The sequence below is a fragment of the Primulina eburnea genome, chromosome 3 (assembly GCF_022965805.1).
Source record: "Primulina eburnea isolate SZY01 chromosome 3, ASM2296580v1, whole genome shotgun sequence".
Lineage (NCBI taxonomy): Eukaryota > Viridiplantae > Streptophyta > Magnoliopsida > Lamiales > Gesneriaceae > Primulina > Primulina eburnea.
The window spans coordinates 6,933,075-6,956,702 of NC_133103.1; the positions used below are offsets into that span (position 1 = coordinate 6,933,075).

At 34.2% G+C, this 23,628-nt stretch overlaps 1 protein-coding gene across 3 annotated transcripts; it reads right to left on the minus strand.

Moving 5' to 3' along the window:
• Nucleotides 1-154: 154 nt before the first annotated feature.
• LOC140825846 (uncharacterized) lies at nt 155-22,126 on the minus strand. Of its 3 annotated transcripts, XR_012116749.1 has the most exons (10): nt 21,743-22,126; nt 21,371-21,636; nt 20,685-20,769; nt 17,473-18,453; nt 15,653-17,376; nt 14,467-14,586; nt 14,328-14,388; nt 12,554-14,205; nt 11,454-11,649; nt 9,540-11,355 (listed from the first exon to the last, which is right to left on the minus strand). XR_012116749.1 is itself a non-coding variant. In XM_073187847.1 (6 exons), exons 1-4 carry the CDS (start codon nt 17,475-17,477, stop codon nt 3,293-3,295), a joined length of 345 nt encoding a protein of 114 aa, XP_073043948.1. In that variant the 5' UTR covers nt 17,478-17,586; the 3' UTR covers nt 155-462; nt 1,077-2,909; nt 3,167-3,292. The 3 variants fall into 3 exon arrangements, 1 of the variants encoding a protein (XP_073043948.1); XR_012116748.1 differs by having other exon boundaries at nt 9,539-11,649; XM_073187847.1 differs by lacking the exons at nt 9,540-11,355; nt 11,454-11,649; nt 12,554-14,205; ... (3 more) ...; nt 21,371-21,636; nt 21,743-22,126 and adding exons at nt 155-462; nt 1,077-2,909; nt 3,167-3,368 and having other exon boundaries at nt 15,653-15,840; nt 17,301-17,376; nt 17,473-17,586.
• Nucleotides 22,127-23,628: the final 1,502 nt, after the last annotated feature.

The window sequence follows — 23,628 nt, forward strand, 5'->3', positions numbered from 1 at the left end:
AAATAAGATGTGAATGAAGAACCCAGACGGCTCGGACATGATGGTGCAATGGTAATAAACATGAGGCAGGCAGCAGTAGCTTAGCAGTTTTGATGTATTTTCTGGAGGAAGTCACGTATTTAATCAAATTTGATTATTTAATCAAATATATCAAATTCATGGAAGGGCTCAAGTTCCTGATATAAGATATAGACCAAAAGTAATGAATAATTGTGATTAAAAGCTGTGAAAGTGAATGTGGTAAAAGAAATAGTTTACAACATCCTTTTACATTTTAGACATACGTTCTGAAATATATAACAAACTTTTATGTATTCAACCATAGATGAATCAGCGTCAATGGTAAGTGTAAAGTCTATGTCATATAATTAAATTAGTCAATGGGAAGAGCATTTATCACCTTTGTCATGTTTGTATAGCACGCTTCCTTAGATAAACTGTCCAGCACATCACCGACTAGTTCTGTGAATAAGAGATGGATACTTGGGAAATTAAGCCGAGATCAAATGCAATATAAAGATGTGGCTACTTTACTTTTCTACTCGTACCTTTACAAAATAACAACATTTGCATCTCAAGGAATGAAGCAAAAATCAAATCCACCATTTCAACGCATTTCATGATAGTGGGATGGTAACCCCTTCCTTTCCACCTATTTTATGAAAATATTAAAGCACTAATGGCTGGTACTTCTTCGATTTACATGAACTTTTCTTGCATGAACAAGTTGTCACATATAATATGAAACAAATTTGCTGATTTATTAAAATTTTTGATGCGGCATCAATCAAAATAATCAATTATTACATTGCCCAAATTTTGACTAGTGAATAAACAATAAAAATCAACAGACAAATAAATATTACAGAATTTATCATTCAAAATAATCAATTATTACATTGTCCAAATTTTGACTAATGAATAAACAATAAAAATCAACAGACAAATAAATATTATAAAATTTATTAATATCTATTCATGCCCCTACATGTCACCATATCGCAATCTTCCGCTTCCTATCATAAAAAGATACAATAAATATAAGAAGTGTTCACAAGAATTAAAAATATTGGCACCTTAACTCTATTTTCTCACTGTGCAGGACAACATATATAAGTGTCGTAAAAATTGTTTCCATATTTGGACGAGGTTGAGGACCAGCAAACAAAACAAAACTTCTTGTGCTCGAATCATTTTCTCCCAGAGTAAGTAACCAATATCCTTCCATAATCTGAACGGCAGTGTCATTTTTTCCAGAACGATGTTATTTTAGAAGCAAAAGAAAGTGTCATCATATCAGTAACCCCATTGTAATTGAATAATCCTAGATGAATCAATATACACCATTGAAAACACACAAGAAAAGCCTAAAAAATTAGCCCGAGGTTAAAAAATATTATGAAATGTCCAATTTAGTCATTAGGAAACATATCGGAAGAGCAATTTTTAGTAAGTGTGGTTAGACATACGAGATTATAAATGGACCTGAAAGTCGAGCACTGAAATTCGATAGGCTAATTTAGTAAAATAAAAAGATTTTCTAGCAAGTATTACCATGAGAAAGCTTAAATATGACTAGTCAAGTAATCATGGTTTGTCCTGGTTGATCTGGAAACTAATTTCTTGCAACCTAATTTCTAGTTAATTATGCTTCATTTGTCTCTCTTTCACTTCGATGGATAATTTGTACAAAATAAGCATAACTAGCAATCCTCACTATTGTTCTGACAAAAGCTAACAATGAACTAACAATTGAATTCCTCAAGATTGTTCTAACAAAAGCTAACAATGACATGTTTAAAGTCCACTCCAAACATCCAGACAAACCATCACCATAATATTCTCCACAACCGAAATGACATGATTTAGTTATCAGAACAACGATTCACCCAGTTTAGAAAACAAAGTTGGAGAAGTGAGAATTTCTCTGTCCTGAAGGGGAAAGAAAAAATGTGAAGCACGATGAGAACACAACAGAATAGTGAACCCCATCCAGAAAATTTTATAAAAAGGAAGGAGAAAATAAAATATCAAAACTAGTGCCAAAAAGAAACAACGCATCAAGTAATTTATTCACAAAAACATTTGTATTTGACCAAACAAATGAAATCAGATCAGATAGAATTTAAAAAAGCACATAACTGTTAGCAGAAGCAAAAAGAATGAGACAAATATAATGGAATGAGTAAAATCAAGGGATTGAGAAAACATGGAACTTCTAATCAAACCAGCCGAAAGACGGTGATGGATAACCAAGCAGGCAGGTAATGAACAATATCACTCTGTTATGTACAGGTTTTCCTAATGGCCCGATCACTTGGAGCTTAGTAAAAGTTTACAGAGGAGCATACAGCTCAATTCAAAAGCTTTTAAGTCAAGGCATGAGACATATAAAAAGACTAGTGCCGCAAAGGACAATGAAGTGAAGATTGAAAAAATGACTTTATGAAAATTAATGCGTAATTTATTCAACCTCATGTCATTGTCATAATTCTCTAGTGTTTGTATATATATATATATATACACACACACACACACACATTTTTATTCATTATTATATTCTTATTGTTTTTATTCATTTTCGTTTTCGTCATTCAAGTTTTATTTTGACTCAATTATATTGTAATTCAAATTTTAATCATGAAACTATTTTTATTTACTTTCTTTAACTATTTTTTTAGATTCAACTATGTGGCGTTATACTTATCGAGTCTGTTTAGAGGCATACTGTCTAAAGACGTAAGGCAGGGCAAGGTTTCCACCCTATATATTACAGATCTGTTGAATACGAGCACAACATGAAATTAGCTGAGAGCCCATTCGGGAACATGACTTTCCATTTCATTAAGCAGTTGATCTCTTGGTTTCGGTGGCAAGCCTACATTTTGGCAGTGACCGGACAAAATGACCTACAAATTGATCATAACTAATTGTGAAAATATAAAAGATATCGAAATTTCAAAAGTAGCACAAAGTAGAAGTACGTGACATCTTCGGACCAGAATCAATATCGATCTACACAAGAACTTCAACAGAGCATTCCAAAAAACCACTTGGACAGTCCTCTATTTACCAGAAATCGGATACAATTTATAAAGAATAGCCAGCATACGTGAGATCAAAAGGCTTATGAGTACAAAGGATGGATATTCAAGAATAATAATACCTTGGCCAATTTCTCCATAGGCTCAGGGCATAGAGCAGTGGCAGAAGTTCTGAAGACTCGTACAGAAAAGGACTAGAACCAGCAGAAAGGGCATAAGAAGCTGTCGGCAGCAGAACAACGAACCGATCATTTAGTGTTGTGAATTCCTATGTAATCAGGAGGTCGGTCTAATATTCTAAATAATGTCAACATCTTGCACCACCTATACACACAAAAGAATAGCAAAAATGTAAGGAGATACAAAAAAAGATGCAGTCTCGGGGATAAGAAAATTGATGGACAGAATTTAATACATTCATCATATATTCTCTTCAACCATATGTTTAGAATTGATTTTATATGATTCATTTCTTATGCAGATAGACCTGAAATTGTGACAGAGAATCTCATACATGTGATGAAAATCATTTGAAGATTGTAAAAATATTCTCATTTATCAAAAATTAAGATCAATCTCATCAAATCACTTCAAAAAAAAAATATATCAATGTCACTCTGCCTTATTTGGAAGGCGCCTTCAGGTTAAGTATTGCCAAAAGAGCTAGTAACACATTCTACCTATGATACAAAAAATCTTGCAGGTCAACCGCAACAAGTAAATGAACATTTGTAAGGTACAAGATGAATCCTTCCAATAAATTGAAAACACGTGGACGCCCTTTTAGAACTCAATCCATCCAAACTGAATTCAAAACCTCAAACAAAGAAAGCTGCGAAGAAGAAGGAAAATCCTTTTTCTATCGCAAGAATTTCAAAGAAACACACAAATTTGCAGTCTTACATACACGAGGAAGAATAACTAACACAGTCATTTAGTATGACATATAACAACAGGAAACAAGCACAAAATAAGAACATTAACATCTCAACGAAAGAAGCAAAAATCAATACGCCATTTTAACGCATTTCATGATAATAATGGTATGGTAACCCCTTTCTTTCCAACTATTTTATGAAAATATTTAAAACACCGATATTATCACAAAGTCTATAACCAAGACCTTAAATATTAGAGTAAGAAATTCCACCTTTCACAAAAATACAAATTTAGAACCGCAACAAGACGCCTACCTGTATGCTTCTCATGGTCATCATAAACTAACTATATGTTGGTAGAGTGAGGACAAAATAGATATTTTGCAAACACTATAAAAACTTTGAAATAACACGAGGGGAAATCAAAAGAAAGATACCATGTGAACTTTAATAGCCATGTTTCCACACAGCAAGGTCATTCTGTTTTGAGGAGTTGATGAGAAAATACTCTCATAAATGTTTCTACAAAGCAGAGTTCTTCTGTTTCGAGTTGGATACAAGATAAGAAAATAAGAGAAAAATACCAAATACACGTGTGTTTGAAAAGAACTCTTGCATTTATTGTAAGAATACAAAGTGAGAAGTATAATGGGTTCTTACCAGTAAAGTTCTCCTGGAGTAGTAGCATGAGACGATGCACAAAACGGAATAAATGAATTGAATAAAGGAGAAGTATAATGGGTTCCAGACGGTGGTAAACATCACGGAAATTCTCAAACAACAAAACTTCTGTAGGGGATCCATCAATCGACACAACAATTTAAAGCCAATTAATTGAATATCGGTTGTGCAAGGGATTTATTTCACAAAATATTTACCTAGAAATATTAAAGGCAAAAATTAAAATAAAATATAAAAAAGAAACATAAAAGAAGACCAATAGTAAAGCTTCTATGATTCCATGTCGCTCGCACAAGATATTAGGAGTTGCGATTTATTTTAAAGGTGTATGCCAGTTAATACACTGGTCTACCAAGGTTTCCTCTCTTATTGCGCTCAAGAGACAGCATATGATTAATATTTAGTTAGTGCTAATATAACATAACCAATGTTCAAATTTTAACATATATTAAGGTGAATGCTGCTAGATAAGTAAATGTCTTCCAGAATTATGTAATACGTGTTTGTCCATCTAATAGTACCACAGGTTCTATTCGAAAGAGTAAAAGAACAAAAAAATATCATGTATCTCTCCAGAATAAAAAAGAATATTAGATAATAGTTCAGTAGATTTTCGGGTAAAGATGAGACTGACAATTTCATACAAGGGTACATTCAAACTCTTAAGCAACATCAACAATAAAAAGTTCTCAAAGGTGAATCCCTCGCTATTAAATTATTGAGTTTAAATACCCTAATATCCTATATTCCGAGAAGAACAACTTTGGTATCCTAGCCATATGCCATGAGAAGAAGTTAATTAAACCGAAATCATGGAGAAGCAAGCCATTTATGAAAGAAATTGAAGCAAACAGGTCTACAATCTTACCTCAACATTATGCAATGAAGGAGCATAAAAGCAGCATCACCTACAAAGTCAGAGCACAAGTAACCCTGTAATACTGAATTTAGAGCTTGAAAGTTACTTTCAGAGTTGCATAGATACTTGAAAATTCAATCATAATCACAAATAGAACATTATGCTATGAAGGAGCATAAAAGCAGCACCCACCTGTCAAGATGAGAGCACAAGTAACCCTGTAATACTGAAGTTAGAGCTCAAAAGTTGCTTTCAGATTGCATAGATACTTGAATATTCAACCATAATTACAAATAGAACACTATACAACCATGGAAACAAGAAGAAATTTATGTTAAGATAGCATAAAGCTATCCTCGACCTTCAATTTAGTAGTCAGTCATGACCAATGCGGCAATGCCATATTAAAAACACGTTTATTTTAAACATGCATTTCGTAAATTGAGATTTTGTGCAAGGAAATCTGATCGAATACCGACTTTTTCCTACCATATGAAATGCAAAGTAGATGAACTATACGCAACAATTCACCATAAGATTAAAGGAAGCATTTCAAAGATATATCTACGCCATGCCTTGATGGGAATTTTACACAAAAGGATGCTTACGATTGAGGCGACGTTGCAAAATGTTGGCAAACTTCGCATAAGGCAGCTCCATATCACATGCCAACCATTGCCAACCAGAATCAAAAATAAAATAAAATATACATAATAATAAAAAAACAAAAGAATATCAAGTAGGTCCCTGCATTAGACATCCAACAAACACGGTACCTCATAGAGTCGTCCAGAAAATTAATGGAGTTTATTTTTCATTATCCTTAGTAAGCCCCAGCCGCCGTCCAAATATAAAGACATTTAATTAGAGAACATTTTTCATCAAAAAGGGAAGTTGACAGAAAGATCCAGAAAAAAATATCAATGAGTAAAAGACAGAGAAAAGCGAGGGAGAGAAGTAGCTAAGGTAAGATGTTTTAATACATTATGAGCACAATCCAGTCCATCCCCAATATATGGTTCTCACAACCCATTATAAAGAAAAGTGAACAAAGAAGCCTCGACCGCATCCTTCCCCACAAATGATACAACCAAAGCTTGCATTAACAACTATCCTTCTTAATTAGCATATGACTATAAATGGCAAATACTTTGGAAATGATTTCCAAGGAACAGCATAAATTAATATATTTTTCTCTATGCAAATAATGTGATATACCTCATTCAAGGGAAAAGCTGACTTCAGCGCTGATTACACACTTGGATCAATAAAAAACATCAATAAAGAAAGTCTCAAGGAAACTGATGAAAAACAGATGCATTAGAAAAAGTTTGAATGGTGGTATGCCTTGAGCAAGCAAACGGATGAATGGGCAAATAAAAAGGAAAAAGAACCTACACAGCAAAAACATGACCAAAACAACAAGGATAAGAGAATTGTGCACCTGCAAGACCCTAACAAAAAAAAATAGTTCCCTCCTGGTACCCAAAGAAATCAGTTTGAAATGAAGGCAAAAAGAAAAACATAAATAAAACAGAATCTCCTCTCATTCGATCAATAGGTATTGATATTAACCAAATTAAAAGAATAAGAAAATATGAAAGCATCCACCACACAAGGAGGAGACAAATAGACTACAGGAATACAAATTGGCGCTGGATGTATTCATTTGATCAAGCTCCTTGCTCGTCACATGATTATTCACGTCCACATATTGGTCTAGTAAAAGAGAACCGACATCCACACCCCTAGTTAAACTTAATTGCAATTTTCCATAGCAAATAAGAGAATTCTACTAATGAGGGACAAACTAGGAGTATTGCAAACATGCAACTACAAATCAAAATATCAATTTAGTATTGCTCAAGATACATTTAGACTTTGATCATGAGTTGCAAAACAGTACCGAAACATGAAATTATTTATAGCTTGATGAATTTCCAGGGATTTGCCACCTAAATTTGGCCAATCCTCTAATAAACATGTATTGATGCACTCCACAAGCTTGCGAGAAATTTTTCCCGCATCCCCAACATGCTAAAGGAAATAAATTATCCAATTGTCAATTATTGCAATATCATAACTATAAGAAATCTGTAAGGTGTAACATGACTAAAAAAACATCGATGTATTACCTTACAAGAGAAAAAACTCCAACAAAGCCCAAAATAATGTTATCTCGAAGATCATCGGGAATATCTCCAGGCGGGTTTTCAAGAAGTGAATGAAGTGCCAAGGTCGAGCAGAAAACATCTTCTTTGGGGTTCATTTGACCGATATTTTATGTGCTCAAGCATGTTTCGACCTTTTCCATGTGCAGAAGCACAAGATCTGTCCATGATTGGCACGATATAATGAGAACAGATCTTTACGACATATTGTAAAGCAAGGATCCATTTGCCGACAAGCAACTATCAACTCTTGGAACAATTTTCTAAGATAAAGTAGTATTTAGATCCGACTTACCTGATTATTAAAACTTGATGTTTATTTTTTATGTTATGTTGATTTTTTTCATATTTGTTAATAAAATGATTGTTGCATTATCATTTTCCTTGAGACACATCAAATGTTTTTATCATAATTAAATTTTATATCATATAAATATGTCAAATAAATTTAATCTCTACAAATTTTTATATTCATTAGAAATAACAAACATGTTATAATTAACTATTTTAAATAATTATTAAACAATTAAACTAAAGAAAATAATTATTCACAATCATGAAATAATTAAATTAAATTATTTTAAAAAAATTAACATAATTAAGGAACACAAAGAGTAAAAGAAAGTGTTTCAATGTTATCGATTTGGCCATGCAAAATGATTTTGCTCCAACTTGAAACTTGAAACATGGAATTCGCCCAGTTGGAGTCCCTCTGAGGTAGCCCGACACTTCAAGGTTACGAGTCACATGGATATCAAGTTAGTGAATGGCAGACTCATCCATGAATCATGTGACATGTTTACTTAACCCTAAGCGTGACCCCAAAAAACAACCAAAGGCATAAAACTTATCATGTCGAAATCAAATACAAAAGATCATGGGATGATTAAGCATCAGCCTTGTTCGATAAATTTTCAACAATATTTAATCGCAGATAGTTGGATACATCAAAATTCATTCAAATTACAAAAGCATCTATGTTATTCACCACGCGAAATTATGTTTTAAACAACATTATCAGATTGCTTTCATTTGCTGGAAGAAACAAAAAATTCAAACTAACCTGAACACCCATCATCCTGGTATTGTTAATGATAGCTTGGCGAACATCTCTTGAAAGTCTCTGGAAGTGACTCTCACAGTGCTACGGTTTCTTTACAGAGAAACGGTGGTAGAATCAAGAGATGGCTCGGGGAGGAAGAACTCAGTTACACGCGGGGGGGTATTTGTAAACTCAAGAAGAGGAGTGGGAGAGAGAGCGGCGAGAAGTCAAAACCGCGAGAATAATCGATAAACAAGATTTCACAACTATCTATCTCAGAATATAATTTATTTTCTCTCATAAAGATCCTCTAATGAAGCAAAAGAGCAATTCTACTGCTTTAGAAAATCTTAAAAACCTGTAATAAAAGAAAAAACCAGAGTCCTCGATTAGACGTCGTAAAGATGAGACTGACAATTTCATACAAGGGTACATTCAAACTCTTAAGCAACATCAACAATAAAAAGTTCGCAAAGGTGAATCCCTCGCTATTAAATTATTGAGTTTAAATACCCTAATATCCTATATTCCGAGAAGAACAACTTTGGTATCCTAGCCATATGCCAAGAGAAGAAGTTAATTAAACCGAAATCATGGAGAAGCAAGCCATTTATGAAAGAAATTGAAGCAAACAGGTCTACAATCTTACCTCAACATTATGCAATGAAGGAGCATAAAAGCAGCATCACCTACAAAGTCAGAGCACAAGTAACCCTGTAATACTGAATTTAGAGCTTGAAAGTTACTTTCAGAGTTGCATAGATACTTGAAAATTCAATCATAATCACAAATAGAACATTATGCTATGAAGGAGCATAAAAGCAGCACCCACCTGTCAAGATGAGAGCACAAGTAACCCTGTAATACTGAAGTTAGAGCTCAAAAGTTGCTTTCAGATTGCATAGATACTTGAATATTCAACCATAATTACAAATAGAACACTATACAACCATGGAAACAAGAAGAAATTTATGTTAAGATAGCATAAAGCTATCCTCGACCTTCAATTTAGTAGTCAGTCATGACCAATGCGGCAATGCCATATTAAAAACACGTTTATTTTAAACATGCATTTTGTAAATTGAGATTTTGTGCAAGGAAATCTGATCGAATACCGATTTTTTCCTACCATATGAAATGCAAAGTAGAGGAACTATACGCAACAATTCACCATAAGATTAAAGGAAGCATTTCAAAGATATATCTACGCCATGCCTTGATGGGAATTTTACACAAAAGGATGCTTACGATTGAGGCGACATTGCAAAATGTTGGCAAACTTTGCATAAGGCAGCTCCATATCACATGCCAACCATTGCCAACCAGAATCAAAAATAAAAGAAAATATACATAATAATAAAAAAAAACAAAAGAATATCAAGTAGGTCCTTGCATTAGACATCCAACAAACACGGTACCTCATAGAGTCGTCCAGAAAGTTAATGGAGTTTATTTTTCATTATCCTTAGTAAGCCCCAGCCGCCGTCCAAATATAAAGACATTTAATTAGAGAACATTTTTCATCAAAAAGGGAAGTTGACAGAAAGATCCAGAAAAAAATATCAATGAGTAAAAGACAGAGAAAAGCGAGGGAGAGAAGTAGCTAAGGTAAGATGTTTTAATACATTATGAGCACAATCCAGTCCATCCCCAATATATGGTTCTCACAACCCATTATAAAGAAAAGTGAACAAAGAAGCCTCGACCGCATCCTTCCCCACAAATGATACAACCAAAGCTTGCATTAACAACTATCCTTCTTAATTAGCATATGACTATAAATGGCAAATACTTTGGAAATGATTTCCAAGGAACAGCATAAATTAATATATTTTTCTCTATGCAAATAATGTGATATACCTCATTCAAGGGAAAAGCTGACTTCAGCGCTGATTACACACTTGGATCAATAAAAAACATCAATAAAGAAAGTCTCAAGGAAACTGATGAAAAACAGATGCATTAGAAAAAGTTTGAATGGTGGTATGCCTTGAGCAAGCAAACGGATGAATGGGCAAATAAAAAGGAAAAAGAACCTACACAGCAAAAACATGACCAAAACAACAAGGATAAGAGAATTGTGCACCTGCAAGACCCTAACAAAAAAAAAATAGTTCCCTCCTGGTACCCAAAGAAATCAGTTTGAAATGAAGGCAAAAAGAAAAACATAAATAAAACAGAATCTCCTCTCATTCGATCAATAGGTATTGATATTAACCAAATTAAAAGAATAAGAAAATATGAAAGCATCCACCACACAAGGAGGAGACAAATAGACTACAGGAATACAAATTGGCGCTGGATGTATTCATTTGATCAAGCTCCTTGCTCGTCACATGATTATTCACGTCCACATATTGGTCTAGTAAAAGAGAACCGACATCCACACCCCTAGTTAAACTTACTTGCAATTTTCCATAGCAAATAAGAGAATTCTACTAATGAGGGACAAACTAGGAGTATTGCAAACATGTAACTACAAATCAAAATATCAATTTAGTATTGCTCAAGATACATTTAGACTTTGATCATGAGTTGCAAAACAGTACCGAAACATGAAATTATTTATAGCTTGATGAATTTCCAGGGATTTGCCACCTAAATTTGGCCAATCCTCTAATAAACATGTATTGATGCACTCCACAAGCTTGCGAGAAATTTTTCCCGCATCCCCAACATGCTAAAGGAAATAAATTATCCAATTGTCAATTATTGCAATATCATAACTATAAGAAATCTGTAAGGTGTAACATGACTAAAAAAACATCGATGTATTACCTTACAAGAGAAAAAACTCCAACAAAGCCCAAAATAATGTTGTCTCGAAGATCATCGGGAATATCTCCAGGCGGGTTTTCAAGAAGTGAATGAAGTGCCAAGGTCGAGCAGAAAACATCTTCTTTGGGGTTCATCTGACCGATATTTTATGTGCTCAAGCATGTTTCGACCTTTTCCATGTGAAGAAGCACAAGACCTGTCCATGATTGGCACGATATAATGAGAACAGATCTTTACGACATATTGTAAAGCAAGGATCCATTTGCCGACAAGCAACTATCAACTCTTGGAACAATTTTCTAAGATAAAGTAGTATTTAGATCCGACTTACCTGATTATTAAAACTTGATGTTTATTTTTTATGTTATGTTGATTTTTTTCATATTTGTTAATAAAATGATTGTTGCATTATCATTTTCCTTGAGACACATCAAATGTTTTTATCATAATTAAATTTTATATCATATAAATATGTCAAATAAATTTAATCTCTACAAATATTTATATTCATTAGAAATAACAAACATGTTATAATTAACTATTTTAAATAATTATTAAACAATTAAACTAAAGAAAATAATTATTCACAATCATGAAATAATTAAATTAAATTATTTTAAAAAAATTAACATAATTAAGGAACACAAAGAGTAAAAGAAAGTGTTTCAATGTTATCGATTTGGCCATGCAAAATGATTTTGCTCCAACTTGAAACTTGAAACATGGAATTCGCCCAGTTGGAGTCCCTCTGAGGTAGCCCGACACTTCAAGGTTACGAGTCACATGGATATCAAGTTAGTGAATGGCAGACTCATCCATGAATCATGTGACATGTTTACTTAACCCTAAGCGTGACCCCAAAAAACAACCAAAGGCATAAAACTTATCATGTCGAAATCAAATACAAAAGATCATGGGATGATTAAGCATCAGCCTTGTTTGATAAATTTTCAACAATATTTAATCGCAGATAGTTGGATACATCAAAATTCATTCAAATTACAAAAGCATCTATGTTATTCACCACGCGAAATTATGTTAATAAAAAACATTATCAGATTGCTTTCATTTGCTGGAAGAAACAAAAAATTCAAACTAACCTGAACACCCATCATCCTGGTATTGTTAATGATAGCTTGGCGAACATCTCTTGAAAGTCTCTGGAAGTGACTCTCACAGTGCTACGGTTTCTTTACAGAGAAATGGTGGTAGAATCAAGAGATGGCTCGGGGAGGAAGAACTCAGTTACACGCGGGGGTATTTGTAAACTCAAGAAGAGGAGTGGGAGAGAGAGCGGCAAGAAGTCAAAACCGCGAGAATAATCGATAAACAATAAAATGTAAATTAGACGTCGTGTCAATTCTGCTCTTCACTATAATTGTTTAAGCCAAAGAAATATTACATCGACAGAACAAAATAAAAAGGAAAATAAGTTGTGTTTATAACACATTTCACCATATTGTTTCAGCAGCAGAAATATTATAAATTATTAAAAAAATGTGGACGAAAGTAATAAAGGACATACCTGCAAAGAAGTAATCTTGGTGGAACAGAGCGAGTCTATTTACAAACTGTAAAGACTAAAAAAACTCTTATAAAAAAAATAAGATGTGAATGAAGAACCCAGACGGCTCGAACATGATGGTCCAATGGTAATAAACATGAGGCAGGCAGCAGTAGCTAAGCAGTTTTGATGTATTTTCTGGAGGTAGTCGCGTATTTAATCAAATATATCAAATTCATGGAAGGGCTCAAGTTCCTGATATAAGATATAGACCAAAAGTGATGAGTAATTGAGATTAAAAGCTGTGAAAGTGAATGTGGTAAAAGAAATAGTTTACAACATCCTTTTACATTTTAGACATACACTCTGAAATATATAACAAACTTTTATGTATTCAACCATAGATGAATCAGCGTCAATGGTAAGTTGTTGGAGAAGTAATACACTTTGAGATGGATGTAGTTACAAATAGCTTCTTATTAGATCCACAAGGGATGCGACATTCAACCAACTCTGACACTAAAAACTATCAAGTGAAACAACAAAGTCATAAATATATTATCAGCATAAATATATTAAAACATTATAAATAAACTAAAGATATTAAAATATTCTATTACCTGAATATGTTCACCAAGCACTCTGATACTCTCCCCTGATAAGAAACTTCTTGATATAATAGCAACGTAGAATTTATGCAACATTGATCAAGTAAACACTCGCAACCAATGAATTGACCAATCACATTGAGAAAGTAACGGTTCAGAAAAGTAAAACAGAAAATTAACGCTAACAATTGCAAGATCACATGTATATAAAACAACTCTTTTACAACTAAAGAGTATCAAACTTAGAGACCACAAAATACACTGCAAATATCAATCAACAACAGCTAAGACATGAATGGTTATCAAGACTTCATTAATCTTAGAATTGTATTCAGGAAAAATGAGATAAAATCTTCTCAGTATCGAGAAACATATCATGGTATAATACAACTCAGCATAGACAAAAAAAATTCGATCAAAACGAAACATGTTTCTATACCTCCCAAATAACAAAATAGTGGATGAGAGTAATATCACCAAGACCTAGCTGTAGATATGCGAGCAATACTCTCTTGAAAGTAATAGAAATTACAGCTCTATGCCCAAGCAAACTGACGAACACCTCAAATCAGGCCAAATGGTTAGCTTTATGCCAATGATGAGCCGCAGCAGCAATCTTGTTATGTATATCATCTATAAACTACATAATAAGGTGTCATTTATTTTAAAAATATGCATTCATCAATGACTACAAAAACAAAATCACTAGGAAGTATAAAATCTAAAAAAAAACAGCATGAAATATAAGTTTTGAGGGCTCACCATAAATACTGTTTGGTCTGAAAATGTTGATCTTATCAACAAGATGGAAACTTTTAGGATGCTGCTTACAGCAAGAATATAGCGATAAAAAATAAAACACTTGAGCAATTAGAAGAAACGAGGAAAAACTATAGACAACCTATCCAAGAAGTAATCCACAATAGTTTGAATTGTACATGCAATTGTATCTTTAGAAAAGAATGGAAGTGGACAATCAGGAGCTGGAATCTAGAGATAAAGTATGGTTCACAATAGAAACCTGCATACAAAGCGAAGAAACTAACATCACAACAAGGAAGGTGGCATCGCATAGAACGACCCAAACTATGAGGAATGGGAGGCTAAAGATGTGCATGTCAAATCTTTGCTCATCAATTCAATGACAAAGGCTGATGTTTGTGTAGTGTGGAACAGCTAAAGAAGTTTGGAATACGATAAAAAAGAAGCATATCGATGTGTCAAATTCTCCTCAAGTCTACAAGCTGATCAAGATATCATTCAAGCCACACCAAAGAGATCGTCCTCTTGTGGAAGAATTTAGTGAGTTGGACACAAAATTCTTGTAACTTGATTAGTGTAGGCCAAATGACATGAAATGTGCATAGGATATTGAGAAACTAAGGAAATGTACTGCTACGGATCGGATCTATGAAGTCTTTTAGGTCTTTACCACAATCTACGTCAAGTTAGTGATCAGAGTTGGGTTTTGGCATATTGATTCAGGGCGACTAATCTGACAGTTAGCAGACCCACCATATTTATCACTCTATTGCCCCCAACTGTTCACAGGGCTCGGCTCCTATGTCAATCTCAGGGGTTGGAACATCATATTATCTCTTAGACTCTCCATTTCATCCATCTTGTTTGCACCTATTGCCCCCGATCTTAATTCTATTCTGGAACGTTTATTTCTTAAGTTGTTTAAACATGTTTTGTTTCTAGTTCAAGGTGTGAGTCATCAACTTCTGCTAAGAAACATTGCATAGCGTTCAAACTAGGTTTCAGTAAAACTCCAGTTGATGGCGAGTTAAGCATAGAAAACGGAACTTTTTAATTGCAAGTAAACTAGACTATTGATTTACAAAACACTTCCATAAATTAGAATTTAAATTGGTTTCCGAGACTAAAACTTGATATATACAAGTAACAAACATAGGTTGTTATATTCACGTTAGTTCATGTTTTATCACAATTTAGAATAATAGAAGAATATTTCAAAGAAACACAATTAAATTACAAACTAATGCAAAATGTACCAGATAACATGCAGCTAACTTTTCACGTGAGATGTTAAAACAACATTATAGGCAGTAAGTGAAATGTACCATTTGCTTCTTGATGAGTTCATCCCTTTCATGCTCAGAGATATCAGCGAAAAAAGTAAAATAGAAGTTTCCAGCACTCTTGATCCCCTCTCCCACCCAGATTTCTTACTGCAGTGCATTGCCAAACAATAGACAGAAAAGATATGCACAACGACTCTTAACTGAAGCAGCACAAGTCTTGCAAGAACCTGTGAAAAAGAATGATAAAAACAACCAGAGCATTAAAAGTTCAAGATATTCAATAGCTAAAATGTTATCTTACAACCCTGAACTGGGTATTATAATTATCAATTCCCAAATATCAATCCACATCGAGTCAACGCGACATACAACTACTCTATACTTAAATAATTGACTCAAGGTTATAAGATAAAATTTTATAAAATATAGAAAGCACAAAAAAACGTGTACAGTCGATGTCATATAATTAAATTAGTCAATGGGTTGTATAGCACACTTCCTTAGATAACTGTCCAGGACATCACCGACTAGTTCTGTGAATAAGAGATGGATACTTGGGAAATTAAGCCGAGATCAAATGCAATATAAAGATGTGACTACTTTACTTTCTACTCGTACTATATCAAATATCATCGCACACCAAAATGTGGAGACGGAAGTATACATATTCTTCAATCCCGCGTCATTGAAAAGGCTTCATAGCATTCATAACCAAAAAAACATGGGCTAATTATTTGATCCATGCCTCTCTCTTGGAAACTAATGGCTGGTACTTTTTTGGTTTACAAGAACTTTTCTTGCAGGAACAGGTTGTCCCATCTAATACGAAATACAATTGCCGATTCTTTAAAAAAATTACGCGGCATCATTCAGAATAATCAAGTATTACTTCGTCCTAATTTTGACCAATGAATAAACAATAAAAATCAAAACATAAATAAATATTATGGAATGTGTTAGTATCAATTCATGCCACTACATGTCACCATACCGCAATCTTCCGCTTCCTATCGCTAAAAATATATTAACATTTTCTACAAGAAATAAAAAAAGTGTTCGCAATAATTAACAAAATATCGGTACCTTAACTCTATTTTCTCACTGTGCAGTACAAGATGCAAATTGAATTCAAAAAAACGAAAACACGTGAAAACACCGTTTTAGAATGCAATCCATGCAAATTGAATCAAAAGCTGAAATAAAGAAAAGCTGTGAAGATGAAGGAAAATTATTTTTCTATCCGAAGAATTTCAAAGAAGCACACAAATTTGCAGTCTTAGACACAGGAGGAAGAATAACTAACACAGTCATTCAGCATGACATGTAGCAACATGAAACAATGAAGCAAAAATCAAATCCACCATTTTAACGCATTTCATGATAGTGGGATGGTAACCCCTACCTCTCCACCTATTTTAGGAAATATTAAAGCACCGACATTATTACCAAGTCTATAAACACAACCTTAAATATTAGAGTAAGAAATTATACCTTTTGCAAGAGTACAGAATTAGAACCGCAACAAGACGCCTACCTGTATGCTTCTCATGGTCATCATAAACTAAAAATATTTTGGGAGAGTGAGAACAAGTTAATATTTTCCAAACACTCTAACAACTTTGAAATAACACGAAGGAAATCAAAAGAAAGATACAATGTGAACTTTAATAGCCATGTTTCCACACACCTTAGTCATTTTGTGTGGAGTTGTTGATGAAAAAAGGATGCTTACGATTGAGGTGACATTGCAAACTGTTGGCAACCTGCAGAATTATTTCAAAAATAAAACAAAAAATATGCACAACAAAAAAAAGAATAGCAAGTAGGTCTCTGCATTAGACATCGTACAAACACAGTACCTCATAGAGTGGTCCAGAACGTTAATAGAGTTTATTTTTCATTATCCTTAGTCAGCCCCAGCCGCCATCCACATAAAGACATTTAATTAGAACGTTCTGAAATATATAACAAACTTTTATGTATTCAACCATAGATGAATCAGCGTCAATGGTAAGTTGTTGGAGAAGTAATACACTTAGAGATGGATGCAGTTACAAATAGCTTCTTATTAGATCCACAAGGGATGCGACATTCATCCAACTCTGACACTAAAAACTATCAAGTGAAACAACTAAGTCATAATATATTATCAGCATAAATATATTAAAACATTAAATAAACTAAAGATATTAAAATATTCTCTTACCTGAAGATGTTCACCAAGCACTCTGCACTCTGATAGTCTCCCCTGATAAGCAACTTTTTGATATAATAGCAACGTAGAATTTATGCAACATTGATCAAGTAAACACTCGCAACCAATGAATTGACCAATCACATTGAGAAAGTAACGGTTCAGAAAAGTAAAACAGAAAATTAACGCTAACAATTGCAAGATCACATGTATATAAAACAACTCTTTTACAACTAAAGAGTATCAAACTTAGAGACCACAAAATACACTGCAAATATCAATCAACAACAGCTAAGACATGAATGGTTATCAAGACTTCATTAATCTTAAAATTGTATTCAGGAAAAATGAGATAAAATCTTCTCAGTATCGAGAAACATATCATGGTATAATACAACTCAGCATAGACAAAAAAAATTCGATCAAAACGAAACATGTTTCTATACCTCCCAAATAACAAAATAATGGATGAGAGTAATATCACCAAGTCCTAGCTGTAGATTGCGAGCAATACTCTCTTGAAAGTATTAGAAATTACAGCTCTATGCCCAATCAAACTGTCGAACACCTCAAATCAGGCCAAATGGTTAGCTTTATGCCAATGATGAGCCGCAGCAGCAATCTTGTTATGTATATCATCTATAAACTACATAATAAGATGTCATTTATTTTAAAAATATGCATTTGTCACGAGCCGCGAAGACGACGTGGGCCGAGAAGGGGCTGTGGACAACAATGTGGAGAAAGAGCCCATGAATGAGGAGGACGAGCCCAAGAGATATCAACGATTCACACATGGGAAATTTAGGGTTAAAAGTTGAGGAGCAACAAGATTTTTCCCTAGTTAGCAAAGATAATTATTTCCTTGTTTTACTATTTCCTTGTTTTTGAGATTTCAGCATATCTTTTAAATTTGGTAGGATTTTCTTTCAGTTGTGGGGGATTGCATCATTAGTATATGTAGGGATTTGGGAGAAAGAAATGCTTATCGAAAAATATTATCAATAAAAGTTTATTTTTCAAGATCGGGTGGTTCTCTTGTTCTCTCGAGCCCCAACTCTTGGGAAGCGGTTTCAGCCTTCACAGCCCAATTCCCTTCTTTCAAGTTTGAGGACAAACTTGCATCTCAAGGGGACGGCAATGTCACGAGCCGCGAAGACGACGTGGGCCGAGAAGGGGCTGTGGACAACAATGTGGAGAAAGAGCCCATGAATGAGGAGGACGAGCCCAAGAGATATCAACGATTCACACATGGGAAATTTAGGGTTAAAAGTTGAGGAGCAACAAGAATTTTCCCTAGTTAGCAAAGATAATTATTTCCTTGTTTTACTATTTCCTTGTTTTTGAGATTTCAGCATATCTTTTAAATTTGGTAGGATTTTCTTTCAGTTGTGGGGGATTGCATCATTAGTATATGTAGGGATTTGGGAGAAAGAAATGCTTATCGAAAAATATTATCAATAAAAGTTTATTTTTCAAGATCGGGTGGTTCTCTTGTTCTCTCGAGCCCCAACTCTTCAACTAATCATAGGTCGTCAAGGGCGTAAATCAAAAAGACAGGAATTCTACTCCGAACGAAAAGATTTCACTGTCCAACGACCCATAACACGATCCCAAACGCAGGCACGTAACAGCATTCATCAATGACTACAAAAACAAAATCACTAGGAAGTATAAAATCTAAAAAAAACAGCATGAAATATAAGTTTTGAGGGATCACCATAACTACTGTTTGGTCTGAAAATGTTGATCTTATCAACAAGATGGAAACTTTTAGACTGCTGCTTACAGCAAGAATATAGCGATAAAAATAAAACACTTGAGCAATTAGAAGAAACGAGGAAAAACTATAGACAACCTATCCAAGAAGTAATCCACAATAGTTTGAATTGTACATGCAATTGTATCTTTAGAAAAGAATGGAAGTGGACAATCAGGAGCTGGAAGCTAGAGATAAAGTATGGGTCACAATAGAAACCTGCATACAAAGCGAAGAAACTAACATCACAACAAGGAAGGTCGCATCGCATAGAACGACCCAAACTATGAGGAATGGGAGGCTAAAGATGTGCATGTCAAATCTTTGCTCATCAATTCAATGACAAAGGCTGATGTTTGTGTAGTGTGGAACAGCTAAAGAAGTTTGCAATATGATAAAAAAGAAGCATATCGAGTCAATGCGACATACAACTACTCTATACTTAAATAATTGACTCAGGTTTATAAGATAAAATTTTATAAAATATAGAAAGCACGAAAAACGTGTAAAGTCAATGTCATATAATTAAATTAGTCAACGGGTTGTATAGCGCTTCCTTAGATAACTGCCCAGAACATCACCGACTAGTTCTGTGAATAAGAGATGGATACTTGGGAAATTAAGCCGAGATCAAATGCAATATAAAGATGTGACTACTTTACTTTTCTACTCGTACCTTTGGCAAAACTTAAGACTGTATCAAGTATCGTCACACACCAAAATGTGGAGACGGAAGTATACATATCCTTCAATCCCACGTCATTGAAAAGGCTTCATAGCATTCATAAACCAAAAAAACATGGGCTAATTATTTGAGCCATGCCTCTCTCTTGGAAACTAATGGCTGGTACTTTTTTGGTAGCCAACGTAATATGTTTTAATACATTATAAGCAACAATCCAGTCCATCCACAATATATGATTGCTACAAGCCATTATAAAGAAAAGTGATCAAAGAATCCTCGACCGAATCCTTCCCCACAAATGATAAAACCAAGCTTGCATTGACAACTATCCTTCTTAATTAGCATATGACTATAAATGGCAAAAACCTTGGAAATGATCTTCCAAGGAACATATAATAAATATATTTTACTCTGTGCATGTAATGTGATATACCTCATTCAAGGGAAAAGCTGACTTCGGTGATGATTTCACACCAGGAGCAGTAAAAAACATCAATAAAGAAAGCCCAAGCAGATTCCTTCAAATCAAATAAAAAATTGGTGAGAAGAGTCTTAAGCAGATTCCATCAAATGGAATACACAATAGGTCAGAAGTTAAAATGAATGACAAAGAAACTAGACAGCATTTGTGCACATAAAAATAAGTATTATACAATAAAAGAGTAAACCATCATAGTGTTTGTTTCAGCATCAAATTATTGCAGTTTCAAATCATATCAAATTGAATTCTTTTGGTACTGCAACGTCCTATTCAGAACATCAAAAGAATGCTCCAAAGTTGCAGTGTTATAATTTTGCAAGACCCTAACAAGAAAAAAAAATAGTTTTCTACAGGTACCAAAAGAAATCAGTTTGAAATGAAGACAAAAAGAAAAACAGAAAACAGAAGCTCTCCTCTCATTCGATGAAGAGGTATTGACATTAAACAAAATACAAATTAAAAAACTAAGAAAATATGAATGCATCCACCACACAGGGAAGAGACAAATAGACTCAGGAACATAAATTGGCACTGGATGTGCTCATTTGATCAAGCTCCTTGCTCATCACATGATTATTCACATCCACATGTTGTTCTAGTAAAAGAGAACCGTCATCCACAGCCCTAGTTAAACTTACTTGCAACTTCCCATAGCAAATAAGAGAATCCTGTTGATGAAGGACAAATTAGAAGTATTGCAAACGTTTTACTACAAATCAAAAAATCAATTCATTATTGCTCAAGATACATTTAGACTTTGATCATGAATTGCAAACCAGTACCGAAACACGAAATGATTTACTGCTTGATGAATTTCCAGGGATTTGCCACCTAAATTTGGTCTATCCTCTAATAAATATGTATTGATGCACTCCACAAGCTTGCGAGAAATTTTCCCTCATCCCTAACATGCAAAAGGAAAAAAATTATCCATTTGTCAATTATTGCAATAGCATAACTATAAGAAATCTGCAAGGTGGAACATGACTAGAAAAACATCGACGTGTTACCTTGAATGAGAAAAAATTCCAACAAAGCCCAAAATAATGTTATCTTGAAGATCATCGAGAGTATCTCCAGTCGGGTTTTCAAGAAGTGGATGAAGTGTCAAGGTGGAGCAGAAAACTTCTTCTTTTGGGTTCAATCGACCGACATTTTCTGCACTCAGACATGTTTCCATGTAGAGAAGCACAAGATCTGTCCATGATTGGCACAACAACAGAACTTTACGACATTTTAAAGCAAGGATCCATCTGCCGACAAGCAACTATCAACTCTTGGAACACTTTCCCTTCACGGTGCTTCCCTTTGAACCTAACTAGGGAAATTCCACTCATTCTCTCACGCCCATTGACGATAGCTTGGCGAAGATCTATTGAATGTCTCTGGAAGTGACTCTGGGTTTCTTTACAGAGAAGAGAAATGGCGGTAGAATCAAGATATGTCTTGGGGAGGAGAGGGTTTCTTTACAGAGAAGAGAAATGGCGGTAGAATCAAGAGATGTCTCGGGGAGGAGAGGGTTTCTTTACGGTAGAATCAAGAAATGCTCGGGAGGGAGAACTCGGTTACGGGCGGGGTAGGGGTATTTATAAACTCAAGAAGAGGAGCGGGAGAGGGAGCGCGTAGAAGTTAGTTATGGAAAGGCGGAACTTTTTTTTATGGAATTCGTACGTTGTGCAGGAAAGGAAACTTTCCTTTATATATGGCATCTTATTATATTAACGTTGCAAGGTAAGGACTTGTAAATAATCATAATAATAACAATCTTATTATATGTTGCAAGGTAAGGACTTGTAAAATAATCATAATAAATAAATAAATATGAACAAAATTTAGGAAAATAATAATATATTAAAACTGAATTTTTTTTCAAAAAATACAATAAGATCGATTCAACAAATTTATATTTATATTAAAAATAAATACAAATCTGATTTTGGATCTTGTCTTGAAAATTCCACATCAAATTTATATATATTATTAAATAAACACTCCATGATTCTAAATCTAATAGTTTATAATTTCATGCGAGACTTCAAAATGAAATTTTTTTCTTAAACTTTATCTCTATAATATCATTATAAAATGTGTTCTCAAAAAATATATTTATGTAGCATGAGATAAAACTTTGAAAATAATCATATTTAAAATGTTTATTAAAATCCTTTAATATCATATTTAAAAACAACGCGACGAAGATCACAACTCAAATATATAATCATAACTGAAGGCTAAAAAAGGTTCTCAAAAGCATATTTCATGAATTTGAGAAATGTCCCAAAGTCCTAATAAGATAACAATGCAAAACTACAGTTTTACCTTGGATATAAAATCAAAAACCATCGCACTAAGATCATTTGTGTTATCCAAGCTGCACAAGGGAACAAGCTTCCATGCAGCAGGAAAAATTTCACTTTCCAAATGACAATTCCATGCTTAGAAGTTTTATCTGTTTAACTTATTTATTTGTGTAAATTTCAGATATATATCCAGTGAAGGTGTAACGCCCCAGATTTGACGACTGTCCTCACTGTATCAAGACGAGTCTTTCCAGCGTGCTTATGTCCTCACTCACACGCACCCTAGGAAACTTCCCAGGAGGTCACCCATCCCAAAATTGTCCCAAGTCAAGCACGCTTAACTGTGGAGTTCTTATATGATGAGCTACCGAAAAGAAGATGCACCTTCGTGATATGAGTAGTACTAATTAAATCTTTTAAGCCCTCTTCAACTGTTCAGTCCATTACATTGCCCAGTCTCGGAATCCCTCTCACTCCCGTGTGGGTCGGTTCATTCATGTTCCCTTCACCTAGAAGCCTGCCAGGAGCCGCTCATTGTCCGTGCAACTGATGGCACCGGCGATCACCCCCTGCCCTCTTCGGCCCCGGGCCTCACA